The following is a 15,678-nucleotide window of genomic DNA, read 5'->3' on the forward strand; positions in this document are numbered from 1 at the left end:
GGATCTGGGAAGTGCTGGGAGGGAGAAGTGGGGATTGAATGTGATCAAGATACACTATGAAGTTTGCAAAAGAATAATCAAAATATTGTATTACTAAAAATACATAAACAAAAATATTTTATATAGCTGAATTACTTCAAATAAAGTCTGTGGCTTATAGTCATAAAATTATTCCTAGTATAAAGCTATGTTAAAATGAGTAATTATAAATAAGTAAAAAAAAAATAAATTTGCTAACAATTGGAAAATTCCAAACTCAGAATTAGTGTAAGTACTCACTTAATAACCAGTTTCTTAGATCAATTCAAACTATAGTTTTACATTAGATCAAGATCTTTTATGAATATAAATGCAAAAATTTTAAACATAATTTTGGCAAACCAAATCTAAGAGTACTATAGAAATTTAATAATTTTAAGACAAGGATTTAAAATAGGAATATTGTTGTTTAATGTTTGAAAATCTAGGTCACTTATCACATTAATATTTTTATATCCTTTCAATAAATATAAAAATGGCAAGAAAAAAAGATCAACTAAAATATATGGAGTAAAAATGTCTTTATTTGCAAGTATAATTGTTAAAATCTACTAGAACAAGTATGCAACTCTAATAAAGTGGCCATTCTCTATGACTATATTATAATAATGTGTATTCTGAATTATAGTAATAGATAATTAAAGTAAAAAATTAATAATAAAAAGCCCATATTATTTTTTAAAAAGGAAAATACAATAGTTAAAAGAACTTAGAAAAATTAAGGTGGGGTACCATGATTTATTACTCTAAGTCAGAGTAATTAAGAAAGTATGGTATTGGCATAACAATAAACAGATTAGTGAAAAACAGAGAGTGTAGAATTAATCACTAATAGATAAAGCCAGTGACAATCTGGGGAGAAAAGATCATCTGGGAAGGAGCCTCAAACCTCACCTCTACATAAACAAAAGACTCACTCAAAATGTAAAGGTGCTATTCTCCACAACAAGATCTACTTCTCTAACCACTGCAGCTACATATGCAGCTGAATGAAAAAAGCCAAATTCTACTCCTTATTATGCCTATACTAAATTTAGACGAGCTAAATGGATATGTAGGAAGAGAAAGTGGGGACACAACAAAGTTTTTAGAGTATTAAATACATTCATTACCTTTAATGACTATGAAAGTTTCTTAAGTGTATCTTTAAATCAAAACTAAACTTCATGCTGTATTGTGTATATCTCAATAAGTCTATAATATCTTTGATAGTTTTATTAAGATATAAACATGCTATAAAGACTAAGCAAACTATGATGAAGCTTTCGATAAAATACTAAACAGCTGTATAAAGCAGCTGTATAAACAGGGATGCTGTTCCACTACTCATGTCACAGGGGGGACTGATGATGAGAGTCCTAACACTGGCTATGTCTCTGCAAAGGTTCGTAATCTTTTAGCAATGATCTGGTTGAGTATTTCTCTTTCCATTTTTCTGAAACAGAGTTTCTTGTACCCAAGGCAGGCATGAAACTGACTGAGCAAAGAAGGATGACCCCTGCTGCCTTCATCCCTGGGGTGCTGGGACAACAAAGGTATGCCAGTACAGGTGTGTGTGTGTGGTGCTGGGATCAACTCCAGGCTCCCTCAGGAAGGCTGACATTCTAGCAACTGAGCTACATCCCCGCCCACTTCAAACACATGCATACGAAGAGTCTCTACCTTTTGTTTTAACTTCATACCTGCACTGGTGAGCGGATTGTTACCTTCTTACTTCCTTCAACTGTGTCAATTTGACAAATGATAGATCTTTCAACCCCAGATTCTCTGTGTCTTACAGTGTACAGACGGCGTCCCACTTTTGTTAATGGAATCTTGTCGGCGACAGAGTGGTTAGCAGGTGCTAAATTAAATACAGATACTCCAGAGTTAATTAGAATTCGCTACATAATAATTTTAAATGTATTTTAAATACCAGATTATTTACTAAATGAAAAAGGTCTTTGAATATAATCAACATTAAGGGATTGTTTTAAGAAGTCACCTAATTTGATAATATTCACCTTAATCCTTCAAAGCATTTTAGCAAAAACACAACTGAAAAAATTTCTCACTTAGGAATTTAACCTAAAACCATGACAATTAAGAAAGCAAACAGTAATGAGAAGAACAGTTATACAATTCAACAATAATTATTGCGAGTTTGCTGTCATAATAACCACTGTCTCTATCTTCCTGAGACTGAGACAGCAGGGTGAGGACAGTTTTCCCTTTTAATTTTCTAACTCTGACACCTTCAAGATACAACTTAGATTTGATTAAAGAAAATTTCACATACACTTACCAAACTTATATATTATATTGGAAGTGAAATTACTTAACTTGTATAAATTTGACTCCTTACTCTTAAAACTAGTTCTCAGAGACAGGTAAAAGTAATAACACATCCTAGACAATGTTCCAGTAGTGTTCTATCAGTTAAACACTACTTCCTGATGGGAATAACTATATTTTTGTAGCCTTCTATGTCTAGTTAACTTTTCAGATGGCACCCATTCAAATACTGCCCTCAGTATCTTACTGAAATGCCAGAGAATCAGAGTAGATGGGTTTAAAAAAAACCAAAAAAACAAAAAAACAAAAAACCCTACGATTTTACAGCAATTAAGGAAATTACATACTTTTTTTTAACTTCCAATAAAATAATTTGTGGAAAGCACAAATGACTTCCACATCAAAAGGCAAAATATTAAGATTTTAAAGTGGCTAGAGAGATGGTTCAGTAGTTACTAGTACTTGTTGTTCTCTCAGAAAACCTAGGTTCAATTACCAGCATCAAAATAGTAGCTTATAATCATCCATAACCCCAGTTTCCAGGAATGAAATAAGCATGTGGTGTACAATATACTCACAAAGGCAGACATTTGTGCACATAAACTAAGTCTAAAAAAATTACACTATGAAAACCAAGAAAACATCTGTATTAATTCAAATATTTAAAAATCTGTTCACTTTTGTAAAATGCATATTTAGTCACAACGAACACAGTGAGAACATCTGACACTCACACCAATAAGGAAAAGCTAAGTAAGATCTCGCATTTATCATCCTTAGTCAATGTTCTAATAATACCATGCTCTGGACAAGCAAAGTCGGAAATTGAAATACCAAGATTAGAAAGGGTTTACAACACCATAGGAAAAAACAACAATATCAACCAACCAATCCCACCAGAGCTCAGGGACTAAACCGCCAACTAATGAGTACACACGGAGGGACCCATGACTCCAGCCACATACTTAGCAGAGGGTGGCATTGTCTGGCATCAATAGGAGGAAAAGCCCTTGGTCCTGTGAAGGCTTGATGACTCAGTGTAGGGAAATGCCAGGGTGTTAAGGTGGGAGTGGATGGGAGGGAGTGGGAGCATCTTCATAGAAGCAGGGGGAGGGGAGAAGGGGTATTCAAGAGGAGAAAGCAGATAACATTTGAAATTTAAATATATAAAATATCCAAAAAATAAAATAAAATAAATAGATTTCTTAAAAAAAAAAAAAAGAAATACCAAGATTTAATGACCAAAGAAATCAACATACTGGAGAGGACTATAATGTCCCTTTGGTGGTTTGAATGAAATTGTTTTCTCATGGTTCTGGCATTTGAATAAATGGTTCCTACCAGGCAGTGCTGTTTAAGAAATACTAGGAGGTGTGGCCTTCTGGAGGAAGTGATCCACTGTCATTCTGTTCTTTGCAGTTCACCATGTGAATGCTCCCTTGTTATTGCAATCTCCATGCCTGCTGCCTCTACTCTGCCCTCAGAGACTCTCACATTCTGGAACCATAAGGTCAAACAGTCCTCCTGCTGTCACTTGCATCAGGCATACTGTTTTATCTCACTAACAGAAAGGTAATTAATATAGTTTCCAATGTATTAGAAAACATATTGTTATAAAAAAAAACTACTAAGGTACTACAAATAAGTAAAATTGCTTTACAAAAGTGAAAATAACTTTACAAAGCCCCAAGAAGGAAAGATCTCACTTACTAAGGAGAATGAAGAAGAGCTTGCTGCTTAGGCTGGTCATTGCATTGAAATGATCATTGTCCTTAGTTCGGACATAATCCATACTTAAACTTTCTTCGTTTTTCAGTTCATATGATTTTGCCAAAGGAACATTAAGTACGTGAAAAGAATCACTTGGTGAAACAGAGACAGTAAGTCCAAGAGAATTTAAAATCATAAATGGTGCTAGATCTCTGAGGAAGACAGCTGAAGATCCAGTAGCAGCTTCAGTGAATGCCTAACAGGGAAATTGGGGAATAAATGACACAGGGGACAAGTTCATGAGAATAGTAACTAGATAAATAACAACTTCACTCATTGTTTCAATACCTAAAGTTTCAAATACTTGTATTTTCTTACCTCAACTAAATTACTTAACATCACAAGGCCACATTTGGACAGTGTAATGTTTAATTGGTCTCTGGAAAAAAAACTTATGGCAGTCTTATATTCTGGTACTTTGTAGTTCTCTTCTTCACTATCAGACTCAACAATGGCCTCTTTTGCTTTCTTTTTCATCTAAAGGATAAAGTAAAATTAGAAATAAAAGAATTGTCTTTGGAGTATAACATAACTTATCTGTAAAATAACAACAAATATCATTAGAGAGAGAGTTATGGACCCATGGGTTACACTGCCTGATGAAATTTCCTGGACTTACCAAGTAGTGTCACAAAGCTGACAGGAGGAAATACTAAAGGAAAATAAATTCTATACAATAAATTTGATAATTTAGAAGAAAGAAAAACTTTGAAAGTAACTAAGAATATATGGAATCTTCAGGTAAATCAAGAGCATACACTTCACAACAGTCACGGAGACAGTTTAGGGTATTGGTAACGGAAACAGAACTAGGGACTGACACAGTCACACACAAGTAGCAAAGCAACGTGGTATTGGGGAATTTGTAAGATTATGCACTATCTACTTCTTTCAAAAAATGTGGCCCATATACAGTCTAATTTAAAAACTACCAATGAAATTAGTTTAACAAAATCATCTGACATAACCTAAAGAATTAAATGAAATCATTTAAATATGATATGGTAGGCATGCTAAGATATTCAGTTGTTATTATACCTTACTTTTTGTTTTCTCTTGGTTATTCAAGACAGAGCTTCTCTGTGTAGTCCTACCTATCCTAGAACTCGTCTGTAGACAATGCTGGCCTTGAGCTCAGGGATATTTTACATTACTTTAAGGTCCTAAAGATGTGTCTACAAGTAGAGTCCATCAATAGGTAGGAAGCATTGTTATAATTAGATAATTTCTTGCTTTACAAGCACAACTTCACCTATTTAAAGGCACAGATTCTTAGGATTAAATAAATTCACAATTTATTAAAACACATGACATACTATGTTCAATGGGGTATAGAGAGGAAGAAATAGTAGAGGGGGAGAAAATTAGGGAAAGGTAGGGATGAAGGAGGGAGGTACAAAGTAGGAAGGAAAGAAAAAAGGAGAGGGAAGGAGGAGAGAGGGAGGGAGGGAGGGAGGGAGGAAGGAAGGGAGGGAGGGAGGGAGGGAGGGAGGGAGGGAGGGAGGGAGGGAGGGAGGGAAGAAGGAAGGAAGGAAGGAAGGAAGGAATGAATTAGTCCACTCACAGAACAAAGAAAATTTGGGATTGACCATAGCTATAGTGTAGGGCAATAGTCAACATTCTTTCACTTTAAGGAAACCTGTTTCATCTCTGGTCTTATATGGGGCTTAAGAGATGGCTCAGTGGTTAAATACTTGCTTTCTTGCAGAGGACCCAAGTGTGACTCACAGCTCACAATGGTCTGACTCCAGTTCCAGAGGTTCTGATCCCTTCTGGCCTTTGTGGACACTAGGAAGGCGTATGTTGTACAAACATATATTCATACGAATCAACCACCCACAAACAAATAACAAATGAATCAGTAAATAAGCAAATAAATAAAATAAACTGTGTAATGTAGTATGGATATCCTCAAAAGCTCTGGAAAGCTTTTCCTTTTAAGCTCTTTCTCAGACTACAAATATAATTTGATTGAGCCTGTTAATAAGGCTAAATATATGAAGAGGATATATTCAGGAACTATACTTGACAATTCTGTAGCAAACCTGAAACTCCTTTAAGAAAATAACATACATATACATACCTTGATGCCAAGATTCCAAGGTCTAAAATCATCACTCTGATCAATTTCTAAGGGTTCCAGTAAAGGTTCCCAAACACCGAACATTTCATTAAAATAGTGAACCTAAAATGAGAATTTTTAGTTTTTGAAATAAAACATTCTATTATGTAAAATAATTTTAAAGTGCTATCTCTCGCCACCATGCCTTGTGAGTGTGCTAGTTCTTCTGTATCATCTACGTGTCAGTAGCTGTGTATACATACTCCTTCCATCCTTTCTTCATTTGGCTTACCTTTGGAGACCAAATTTCACCTTCACATTTAAGTACAACAGAACCTCCTTTTAACATTCATTTATTTACACATATGTACACATATTTCAGTCAGAAGAGAACTTATAGGAGTCAGTTCTTTCTTTTTCCACCACATGGGTCCTGGGAATTGAACCCTGGTTGCCAGAGTCTTTCTATAAACCCTATAACCCTTTCAAAAGCACACCGTTCATTGCTGCCTCTCCTGTACCAAGCAGCAAGTCCTGCATTCATCTATTACCTATGACTGACACCTGAAAACTTGCCAATCTACTACCAATGACTATGATTTAAGATGCAGTGTGTCTGTGGTACTGTAATGAACTTTCCTGCCCTCCGCTTGATTTCAGTGTTTGAGAGCCCTGAACCTCTTAGATAGCACAGATGAAGTCCTCTACAAAATGCCTATAATCCTAACCACAATTTAAAAACATGCAGTGTTGTCATAATCAGTTACGATTCTGTTAGGACATAATTCTATTTCATTTAAAAATAGAAGCTTTTAAATTTTCACCCTCACTTTTATAATATAGACTATTAGATTATTTTCTAATAAATATGAAGTGAAATAATTTTAATTAAGTATTACTGGAGATAACCATGTAATTTTTCTGTTTCTGCAGCACTGGTATTAAGATTAGTGCTACACATACATATATCCCATGACTGACCTGTATTTCCAGCCTCTTTCATAATTAATTTTATCTGAAATATCCATGAAAATAATTTTATAAATTCTAAGGTAAAAAATATTTACTGTGGTTCCTTTTTTCTCTCGAAAAAAAAATTTTGTGGGGTTTAGAATTAGAGTCCAAGGCCTCGCATATGCTAAGCAACCACTGTATACCTCAAGAATATCCCTAGTAGTGACTCTTTAATAATTAAGAGAGATTACCAGGCATTCATACATTTAATCTACCTTTTCAAAGAAAAAATTCATTTTAGTTCTTAAAAATGAGAATTTTCAACTATCTATTGGTATCTCACTAAAAGATGATTTTCATTTTATTTATATGTACATATGAGTGTTTGTGTCAATATAGCCTATGCCCAAAGAGGGCCAAAGCTGGTATCAGGTTTCCCCAGAGTGGCAGGGGCAGAGTTGCTGGAGGTGGTGAGCTGACAGATATGGGGGCTGGGAATCAGACTGTGATCTCTGGAAGAGCAAGTAGCTCCTCACTGTTGGGTTGTCACCCTCGTCCCCATTGTATTACCTCTGAAGGTTATAAAAACCAGCTGAAACATGTAGTATGGACACGTAAAAGCAATGTGTGTGTGCGTGTGTGTGTAGAACATATATGTGGGATGATGTCACAGGTGAGGCAGGTAGAAGAGAGAATGAGGCCTGTCATTGGACGAGAAGGAAGGATGGGCGGGAGAAAAGTTTGAAGGAAGAGGAGGAGACTGAACGGAAGAGGAGGGGGAGAAAGTAGGCAGAGACAATATGGAGGCTGACGTTAAGATTCCACGCTGTATGGTTTTACATCACAATTATTATTATTGTGGATCTCCTGAAACACTGTTTGTTTTGCCTAGTCCTTTAGGACTATTACTCTCTTATGTTTTAGTTGTTTAATCATTATATAGTTCATGTGGAAAAAAAAAAAAGATTCCACGCTTTACAGGTTGTTATAAATCTTCTTATGGTATGGATGTGTACAGGGCTTTGTATGTTTAGGTGGGCAATTATATCTTATCAACTGGATCAAAGGTTACTGTGCTGTGTGTTCTTTTATGTGACGATTTGAGTGTAGGAAAGTGCGGCAGTTGGTCTGGGCCACCACAGAATTGGAATGTGTGCTTCTAGCAAGATATCCAGCAGATATCTTAGGGCACTGCGGTGCCAGACCTAGTTGGGGTTAAAGACAGTTTTTATTTTTTATAATTTTACAGCAACACACACATATATATATTCACACACACACACACACACACACACACACACACACACACACACACACACACACACACAGCAACCACTCCAGGGCATAAATTTGTAAACTTTTTTTCTAAAAGCGCTAAAGCAGTATCATTATTTATAATATAGTCAATTTAAACAGTGATATAAAGATCCCTTCTTTATATGCTTTATATTCTTTATAGAAGGAAAGATCCCTTCTATGTGAAGCATTATAAAACCTTATATACACACTTACTTCCAGTTCAAGCTGACAGTGAAGGTTTATTAATGTCCTCCAGTTTTTGCTTTCCCCCAAAAAGCTTGACTTTGCCAATAGCATTGGAACTGTTCTATGACCAATTCCAGCCTCAAGAACAATAAAAATAGAATCAATATTTAAGTTCAGTGTCTCTCCTCCTGGCATCACTTCATCTGTGGGAACTACTTTTTCAGTTTCATTTGATTCTTCAAGAAACCACATTTTTAGATTCTTTGTATCCTTCTTGTCCCATAAATGTGCTACATTAGAAGTGCTTTCTTCGGGGACAGTCTCCTTAGTTGTATACAGTGCTGAAGTAACAGTTATTATGGTATTTATGATAACTGGTGAAACCTAAATGAAAAAAAATTTAAAAATGGATCCCATATATTTGCTGAATGAACATGAAAAATTCAATTAAGTGTGAACTAGAAATGTACTATAGACAATAAATGTAATTTTCTATTATAAAAATTTTTAGATAAGTTTGTTAAAATATTTGTTATTATTAAACCAATTAAATATGACAATTGTATGTATACTAGATATCAACTATGAAACAGTCCTTAGTCAATAAAATATAGCAAACATCATGAAGTTTCCATTAATATTTTTTAATGTTAAAATATACACTTCCAAAACTATTTATTCATTTTGTGAGCCAGGGGTACAACCTGGGCCCAGTGAATGCTACAAGTGCTTTACCAATAACTTCAGTCCCGTTTCTGGTGGTAGTAGTAGTGGTTAGACAGGGTCCCACTAAAGTGCCAAGATTGGCTTAGAGCTCTGTACTTCAGACAGAGCCCAAGCACTCATAACTCTTAGACTTCAGCTTCTTGAGTAGCTGAGACAGACCTATCACTAAATCAACGTAAAATGTTTGCTTTAACTTACCTTTAGTGTAAGAGATTTTACTGATATGTCAATCGTTTGTGGATCTGTACCGAACTGAGTAGCCTGATAAAACAAGTCACAAGGCTGCAAAACCTACAAAATAAAAATCATTAAACTCATATTTAAGTTTTAAAATATTTCTGCTTAAACTCTTTTCTAATAATAATTATGTTTTAAAAGTAAATAATAGGGGCTGGGGATTTAGCTCAGTGGTAGAACGCTTGCCTAGGAAGCACAAGGCCCTGGGTTCGGTCCCCAGCTCCGAAAAAAAAGACCAAAAAAAATAAATAAATAAAAATAAATAAATAAAAGTAAATAATATAACTAAAAAGTGAATTGACATACTATTATTTTTATTAAAATAAAATATAAACAAATATATTAGCAATAATATAAATATGACAATGCACAAAGAAGCATTTATCTTCTACACCCCAATTCTGACATTTATTTAAAGAAGTCTAAGAACCTCAGAGCGAATGCTGAGATCTGCAAGAATGGTAACAAAAGTATTTCTGATGTTGGGTATGAGCACGTAAGCTAGTCACACACAGATCAACTGATCTGCAGCAGTTTTACCTCAAACACTACTGGCACACACTAATGACAGGGAGGTTTTGCCATATACAATGGTAACCTATCAGATAGTTCCCAGTGATTGGACAATTACATCAATGCTGCTAGTACTTCAGTTCTTGAAGTTACTGTAGTTCCCAGCATTGATAAGAGCATTCTTTTGGTCATTTACTCTGGCCTAGAAGAAACGATGATAATAAAAGCAGGTCTAGAAAGAACCTGATGTGATAATGGGAGTCTTCTACAAAAGCGAAGAAAATGAGTTCTGAGGGAGATCTTCAGAAGACTAGCACCCTGGGTGATAGCTTTACTGTAATTGCAGAAGAGCTACGAAGCTTGGACTATATAGCTTGCAAATGCTCAGGTCATGACCTTAGGATGCTTCAAGTTATATCCCCTAAGTAAAATGTAGAATTTTTTTCCTGTACTTATTTTCGGAGGATTCAGTCCCACCAGCTAAATAGCACAGCAACTTCATTTTATTTCACTTGTCCTGCTGGTAAGAAGATATACCACTTAATTTACTTCTGAAGGTTCACTAGGTAATCTGAGGGGCTTATCTGACATGCACCAAATTTAACCAAGCATAGCAAACACTGACTTACCAGACTATTAAAGAATATGCTTAAGGGCTGGGGATTTAGCTCAGTGGTAGAGCGCTTACCTAGGAAGCGCAAGGCCCTGGGTTCGGTCCCCAGCTCCGAAAAAAAAGAACCAAAAAAAAAAAAAAAAAAAAAAAGAATATGCTTAAATATTTGAAAAACGCATGAAGCTCTGGCTGCTATGCCATTATTTCACTATACTGAAGTCTGCGATACTATGTGTTCCACAGTAAAATTGATATAAAAAGGCCAACCTTACAGAAAAGTTAAAGTTGCAGAGCACTAAGAAAAACTGTAAGTACAGTAACCTCACTAATTCTGGATAACTATTGAATTAACTTCTTCCTAATTATGGCAAGCAGAACTGTAACCTCTAGGCTCTTGATAGTCGCTTCTCTCCCAAGTAATATCTCACCGTCTCCAAAGTTTCCTGAGAGTCTCATTAGAGAAAGACTGCACAGTCGGTCACACAGTCATATTCTACCATACTCCTTTACACGTTGGGCATCCATTTATGGTTTTCAGACTTTGCTTTCCCTTCATTTGGAAAGTCTGAGAATTATTGAAAGCATTAAGTCCTGCTTCTTTGTTTAAATTTTCTCTTTTCCTCCTAGAATTTTGCTATGCACAGCAAGAAACCAGGAAACTTGTTATTTTCCCTAACTATATATACAAGAATTTTGTCACAAGTTCCACTTTCTAAGTAACAAAAGAAAAACATAAATTGCAAGTTTTCTGTCACTGAGCCTACCCTCCCTCAATGTTCCTATACCATGTTCTTTATGTGCTTTTGCGGGGAAGAGGGAGAGGCACTGTTCTTGGTGATATTTCTACCAAGAGTGTTCTTGGTAGCTTTAGCAGTAACCATCATCATGTTTCTAGAAAGAGAAGTGTATCGCTACTATGCTCTAAAACTGTACAAGGGCAGGTAGACTACTTTGTATCCTAATTTTTAAAACATAAGATCAATACTTCTGTAAGCCAGAATGTATCTGTGATTTACTTATTGGCTGGATGAGCAAGGAGTAAGAATGTAAAGTACAATACACACGCACTCTGGATCGCAGTACCGCCTGCTGCACTTTCCCATTCACAGATTCTGAACTGGTCCACAGCTGCTGTAAACATGTACTGATCTGCTCTTGAGCTCCTTGAATCACGTTAAAAATCTGGCCTATGGTTTAGGCTGCCAGGTCAGGAGCATGAGGATTGTCCAGTCATGGCCTCTCCTTCCTATAAGGGCGTCTAACAGAGCTTTTCAAGGTTATATAGCTATACCCAAGCCAAAAGGGCATGGTGAACAGAAGAACTATAATCCCAAAACAGCCAAGTCATAGATTCCACTTTCTATTTCCCCGTTTTTCTTATTCATGAGCCAGCTAGCACTGAGAACTATAGCAAGTCAATTTTAACAAGACTGAAAAGAGAGACAGTAATCATTTTCTGAAGAGGTTACAGTAATGCGCAAAAGAAATTGCAATTGAGAAGATTATTAGATACTGAACTCACAGTGGTGACTCTGCCCTTTCTCTTGACCGGAAGAAATGGGCATGCTCTGACTTGGAAATCCTTAATGGCAGCAGTCACCGTATTGCTTTCAGGTTCTCCTTTGCAGCAAATTTCACACTGTGTCGTAATGACTAAGGCAGGAGCATCATTTCTTGTCATGTCAGCCACAAACACAATTTCTGGGTTTTTAATAAGAATATTCATTTCCCACTTCCTTAATTCCTGTACAGGTGCTAAAATAAAAGTAAACACATACATTTTGATTACAAATATTACTTATGAAGAGTTTAAGAGGAATAGGTATACTTCATTCAATATGAAAAATTAAAAAAACATCATCTGAAAGGCATTTATTGTGTATTTCTTTTTGAGACAGGACTTATCCTCCCCACGACCCTCTTCATAGGAATGTAAGCTGAAGTAGCTGTGCAAATGCTATGAACACGCTCCTCCAGCAAGCCTCCATTTACTTAGATATGAATCAGAGTATGGGGAAAGTCTCTACTGTTTAATGGTACAATTGGATCTAAGTCAAATTTGCAACCTCAATACTCTTCCAACTATATCATCATGAATATATAAAATATAGAACAGAAAAACTATATAATGAAAGCTAAAAGTGAATGCAAAAATTTATGAATAGTTTAAATTAAAGTAATATGTTTAATTTTAAAGAACAGTTGGGTTTGTTATCTCTCCTGCTTGTTACTGATTGTAGAGAACAATTCACTCAAGTCTCATAATTTCAAATCCCATATTCACACCTTCAAACAATGAAGGCCAGACAGAGCAGTACTTCCTGTCAGCAGGCAGAGAGGAGGAGAGGAGCATGAGGATTAGAAGTTCCTCAGCTTCATCAGTGAGTTTGAGTACAGCATGAGCTACATGAGCCCCTGTTAAAAGTGAGTGTGTAGGGTACATGATGTAAAATTGACAAAATAATTAATAAAAATATTATGTTAAGAACACAATCTACAGATCCCCTTAGAAAACACATTAAGATTTTCTTATTAAGAAAATAGATTTTTAATTTCTTAATGTGTCTACTCTGATCATTGAAAGACTAATCATGGTAACTATAGTTGCAACAATGCAGACATTAAAGTTTTTATTTGGTAACTAACCTTCTCTAGTAGTCCATGTTTGAACACTGGTTTCTAAAGCTGTACTAGTCATGTAGGCATCAAAAAAGACACGTGCAACAGTCATCAGAAACTCCACGCTTGCACAAACATACATCTCTTGGACAACCACATCAGTCACAAAAACATCTCTGATCTGTCTGTACTTCACGTCCACCATGTCCTTCTTGTCAAAGCCGACAGTCAGTCCTATCATTCTGAAAACAAAGCGGCAATGTTTATGTATGGGAACTTAAAAATAACCAAGCATAGGAAAGCTTAAAGACCTCCCTATCGTTACTGAGAGCAAACAAAGGTTCTGAGAACATTTATCTTGGGAATAATGAACTTACAACATTTCTAGAATACAATTGTTTCACAAAGGGGGAAAAAACTATATCTAAAAATTTTCACAGTTCTGAATGTTTATCTTTTCTTCGGGGTTGTAGGATGATGTCATTATGCCGCAAGGTGGGTCCGGCATAAGGCAAGGAAGGAAGGGTAGGCGAGGAAAAGTCTAGGAAGGAGAGAGGAGGAAGGAGGAGACCAAGATGGAGTCTATGGAGGGAGATGGTTCAGATTTAGGTGAACTAGATCGATTTTATCTTGTCTAGGTTGGCAGTTTATATCTTTATCAATTGGCAGTGAATTTATTTTGAGGATTTAACATATAAATTTGATAGCAAAATTATACGTTTTTGGAACTTGGATTTTACTGGGCCAAAGAGAATAGTGTGTAAAAGAAATGACTGCGAGGCACTTGGAGCATGTGGATCTGGTTCTGTTCCCCGTGTGAAGTGAGAATGCGCAGAGCCCACAGAACAAGATGGTGCGTGTAGGAGGGGGGAGGGGCTGAACGACCACCTAGGGGACCACACAGAAGAAAGGGCAGCTGAAAGGGAGACATCTAGGAGTGGGTGGCTTGCGGACCTCATGGCAGAGTAGCAGATGGATCGAGCAGATCGCTTGTGGGAACTGACAGAAAATGTCCCTTGTTCATTTTTACCATAACATAGGATTTCATACATTTCCCATCTAAATATACTATTTATTTCTATATTTTTTTTAAAAATTCATCAACATTCCCAATGTGAGCATGTATCGTGATATAGTGAAGTACAGTTCTCAAACCCTCATGCAGACACTTGGAATGGAAGGCACTTTCTCAGGATGAGTTCTATAAGAATGAGGCAATCTTCCTTTAATAGCTCAAAGTAATGATAATACATACCTAGGAGTGGCTTTCATGACATGTGGCCTTTTATCATCTAAAATACAGTTTTTTAATGAGAAAGAAAAGACCATAGAATCATCTGTGTACACTTTTAAATCACTTATAATATTCTCCAGTTTAAATTCAGCAAGTTCTAGAGAAGGATCACGAACATCTGTAAAGGAGGCCTGTAGAAAAGAAATCCACATAAAATTACACAGATACATAGAACAAAAATACTTTACAATAGGACTATCTACAAGTCATGACTCCGGCCTATATGAACCATCAACTTCTCTATTTTCTTTCTCTTTTAACTTTCATTTATTATTATTAATATGATGATGGTGGTGGTGGTGGCGGGATGGTGATGGTGATGATGATGATGATGTGGTAGTGGTGGTGGTTGCTGCTGCTGCTGTTGTTCAGAGAGGATCCCCTGTATGGCTCTGACTGTCCTTTGTAGTCTAGTCTACCCGTGAACTCTAACAATCCTTCCTGCTTCTGCTTCCCAAGTGCAGAGAATTAAAGGTGTGTGCTACCATACTTGGCCCTTCTCTTTTACTCTTTTCTGGACATAGACTGAACCTAGGGCTTTGTGCATGCTAACCAGACTACTGAGCCCCAAATCCTCAACTTTCAAAGGGCTATCTGAAGAAAAGGTGTTTTTATTATGTGTGTGTGTGTGTGTGAGTGTGTATGTATACATATATATATATTACTTACACTTTTTTCATATATTTTATTATATAAAAGATAAATCAATAAAAAATGTCTAAGATAATTATTGAAAATATCAATCTTTCTTCCAGAGGAACATATACTACAAAATATAAAACATTAACAACAATTAATTCATAGAACTATTAATTAATTCTATATCTTTGATTGAGATAATTTCTTTCCAGATATGAACACAGTTTCTATCCCTCACGTACCTGGTCTGGCCCCGGACTGTAAAGTGTCATGATGAGATGATCGGTCTGGAAACTCACATTCAGGGTTGTGTTGGCCGGGGAAGCCTGTGGATGCACCTCCACCACAGCAGAGGTCACCATAGTAGCTGATAAATTAAAGAGAAGGAGGGAGGAAAATAATCTTAAGAGCAGGAGAAAACAATCCTACGACCGAGTAATCAAAGCACTCTTG

At 36.1% G+C, this 15,678-nt stretch overlaps 1 protein-coding gene across 4 annotated transcripts in view; it reads right to left on the reverse strand.

Moving 5' to 3' along the window:
- Vps13a (vacuolar protein sorting 13 homolog A) overlaps positions 1-15,678 on the reverse strand; it is a 226,617-nt gene that overhangs the window by 72,855 nt on the left and 138,084 nt on the right. For all 4 annotated transcript variants that reach the window (NM_001100975.2, XM_087563778.1, XM_087563769.1 and 1 more), the window contains 10 exons: positions 15,468-15,592; positions 14,548-14,717; positions 13,320-13,534; positions 12,196-12,428; positions 9,509-9,601; positions 8,612-8,968; positions 6,167-6,268; positions 4,402-4,560; positions 4,024-4,279; positions 1,722-1,882 (listed from right to left, as the gene is read on the reverse strand). In NM_001100975.2, the coding sequence (NP_001094445.2) occupies positions 1,722-1,882; positions 4,024-4,279; positions 4,402-4,560; positions 6,167-6,268; positions 8,612-8,968; positions 9,509-9,601; positions 12,196-12,428; positions 13,320-13,534; positions 14,548-14,717; positions 15,468-15,592 (1,871 nt within the window). The remainder of the gene's footprint in view (positions 1-1,721; positions 1,883-4,023; positions 4,280-4,401; positions 4,561-6,166; positions 6,269-8,611; positions 8,969-9,508; positions 9,602-12,195; positions 12,429-13,319; positions 13,535-14,547; positions 14,718-15,467; positions 15,593-15,678) is intronic.

This window comes from Rattus norvegicus, chromosome 1, assembly GCF_021556685.1.
Source record: "Rattus norvegicus strain SHRSP/BbbUtx chromosome 1, alternate assembly SHRSP_T2T, whole genome shotgun sequence".
In the NCBI taxonomy this organism is placed as follows: Eukaryota; Metazoa; Chordata; class Mammalia; order Rodentia; family Muridae; genus Rattus; species Rattus norvegicus.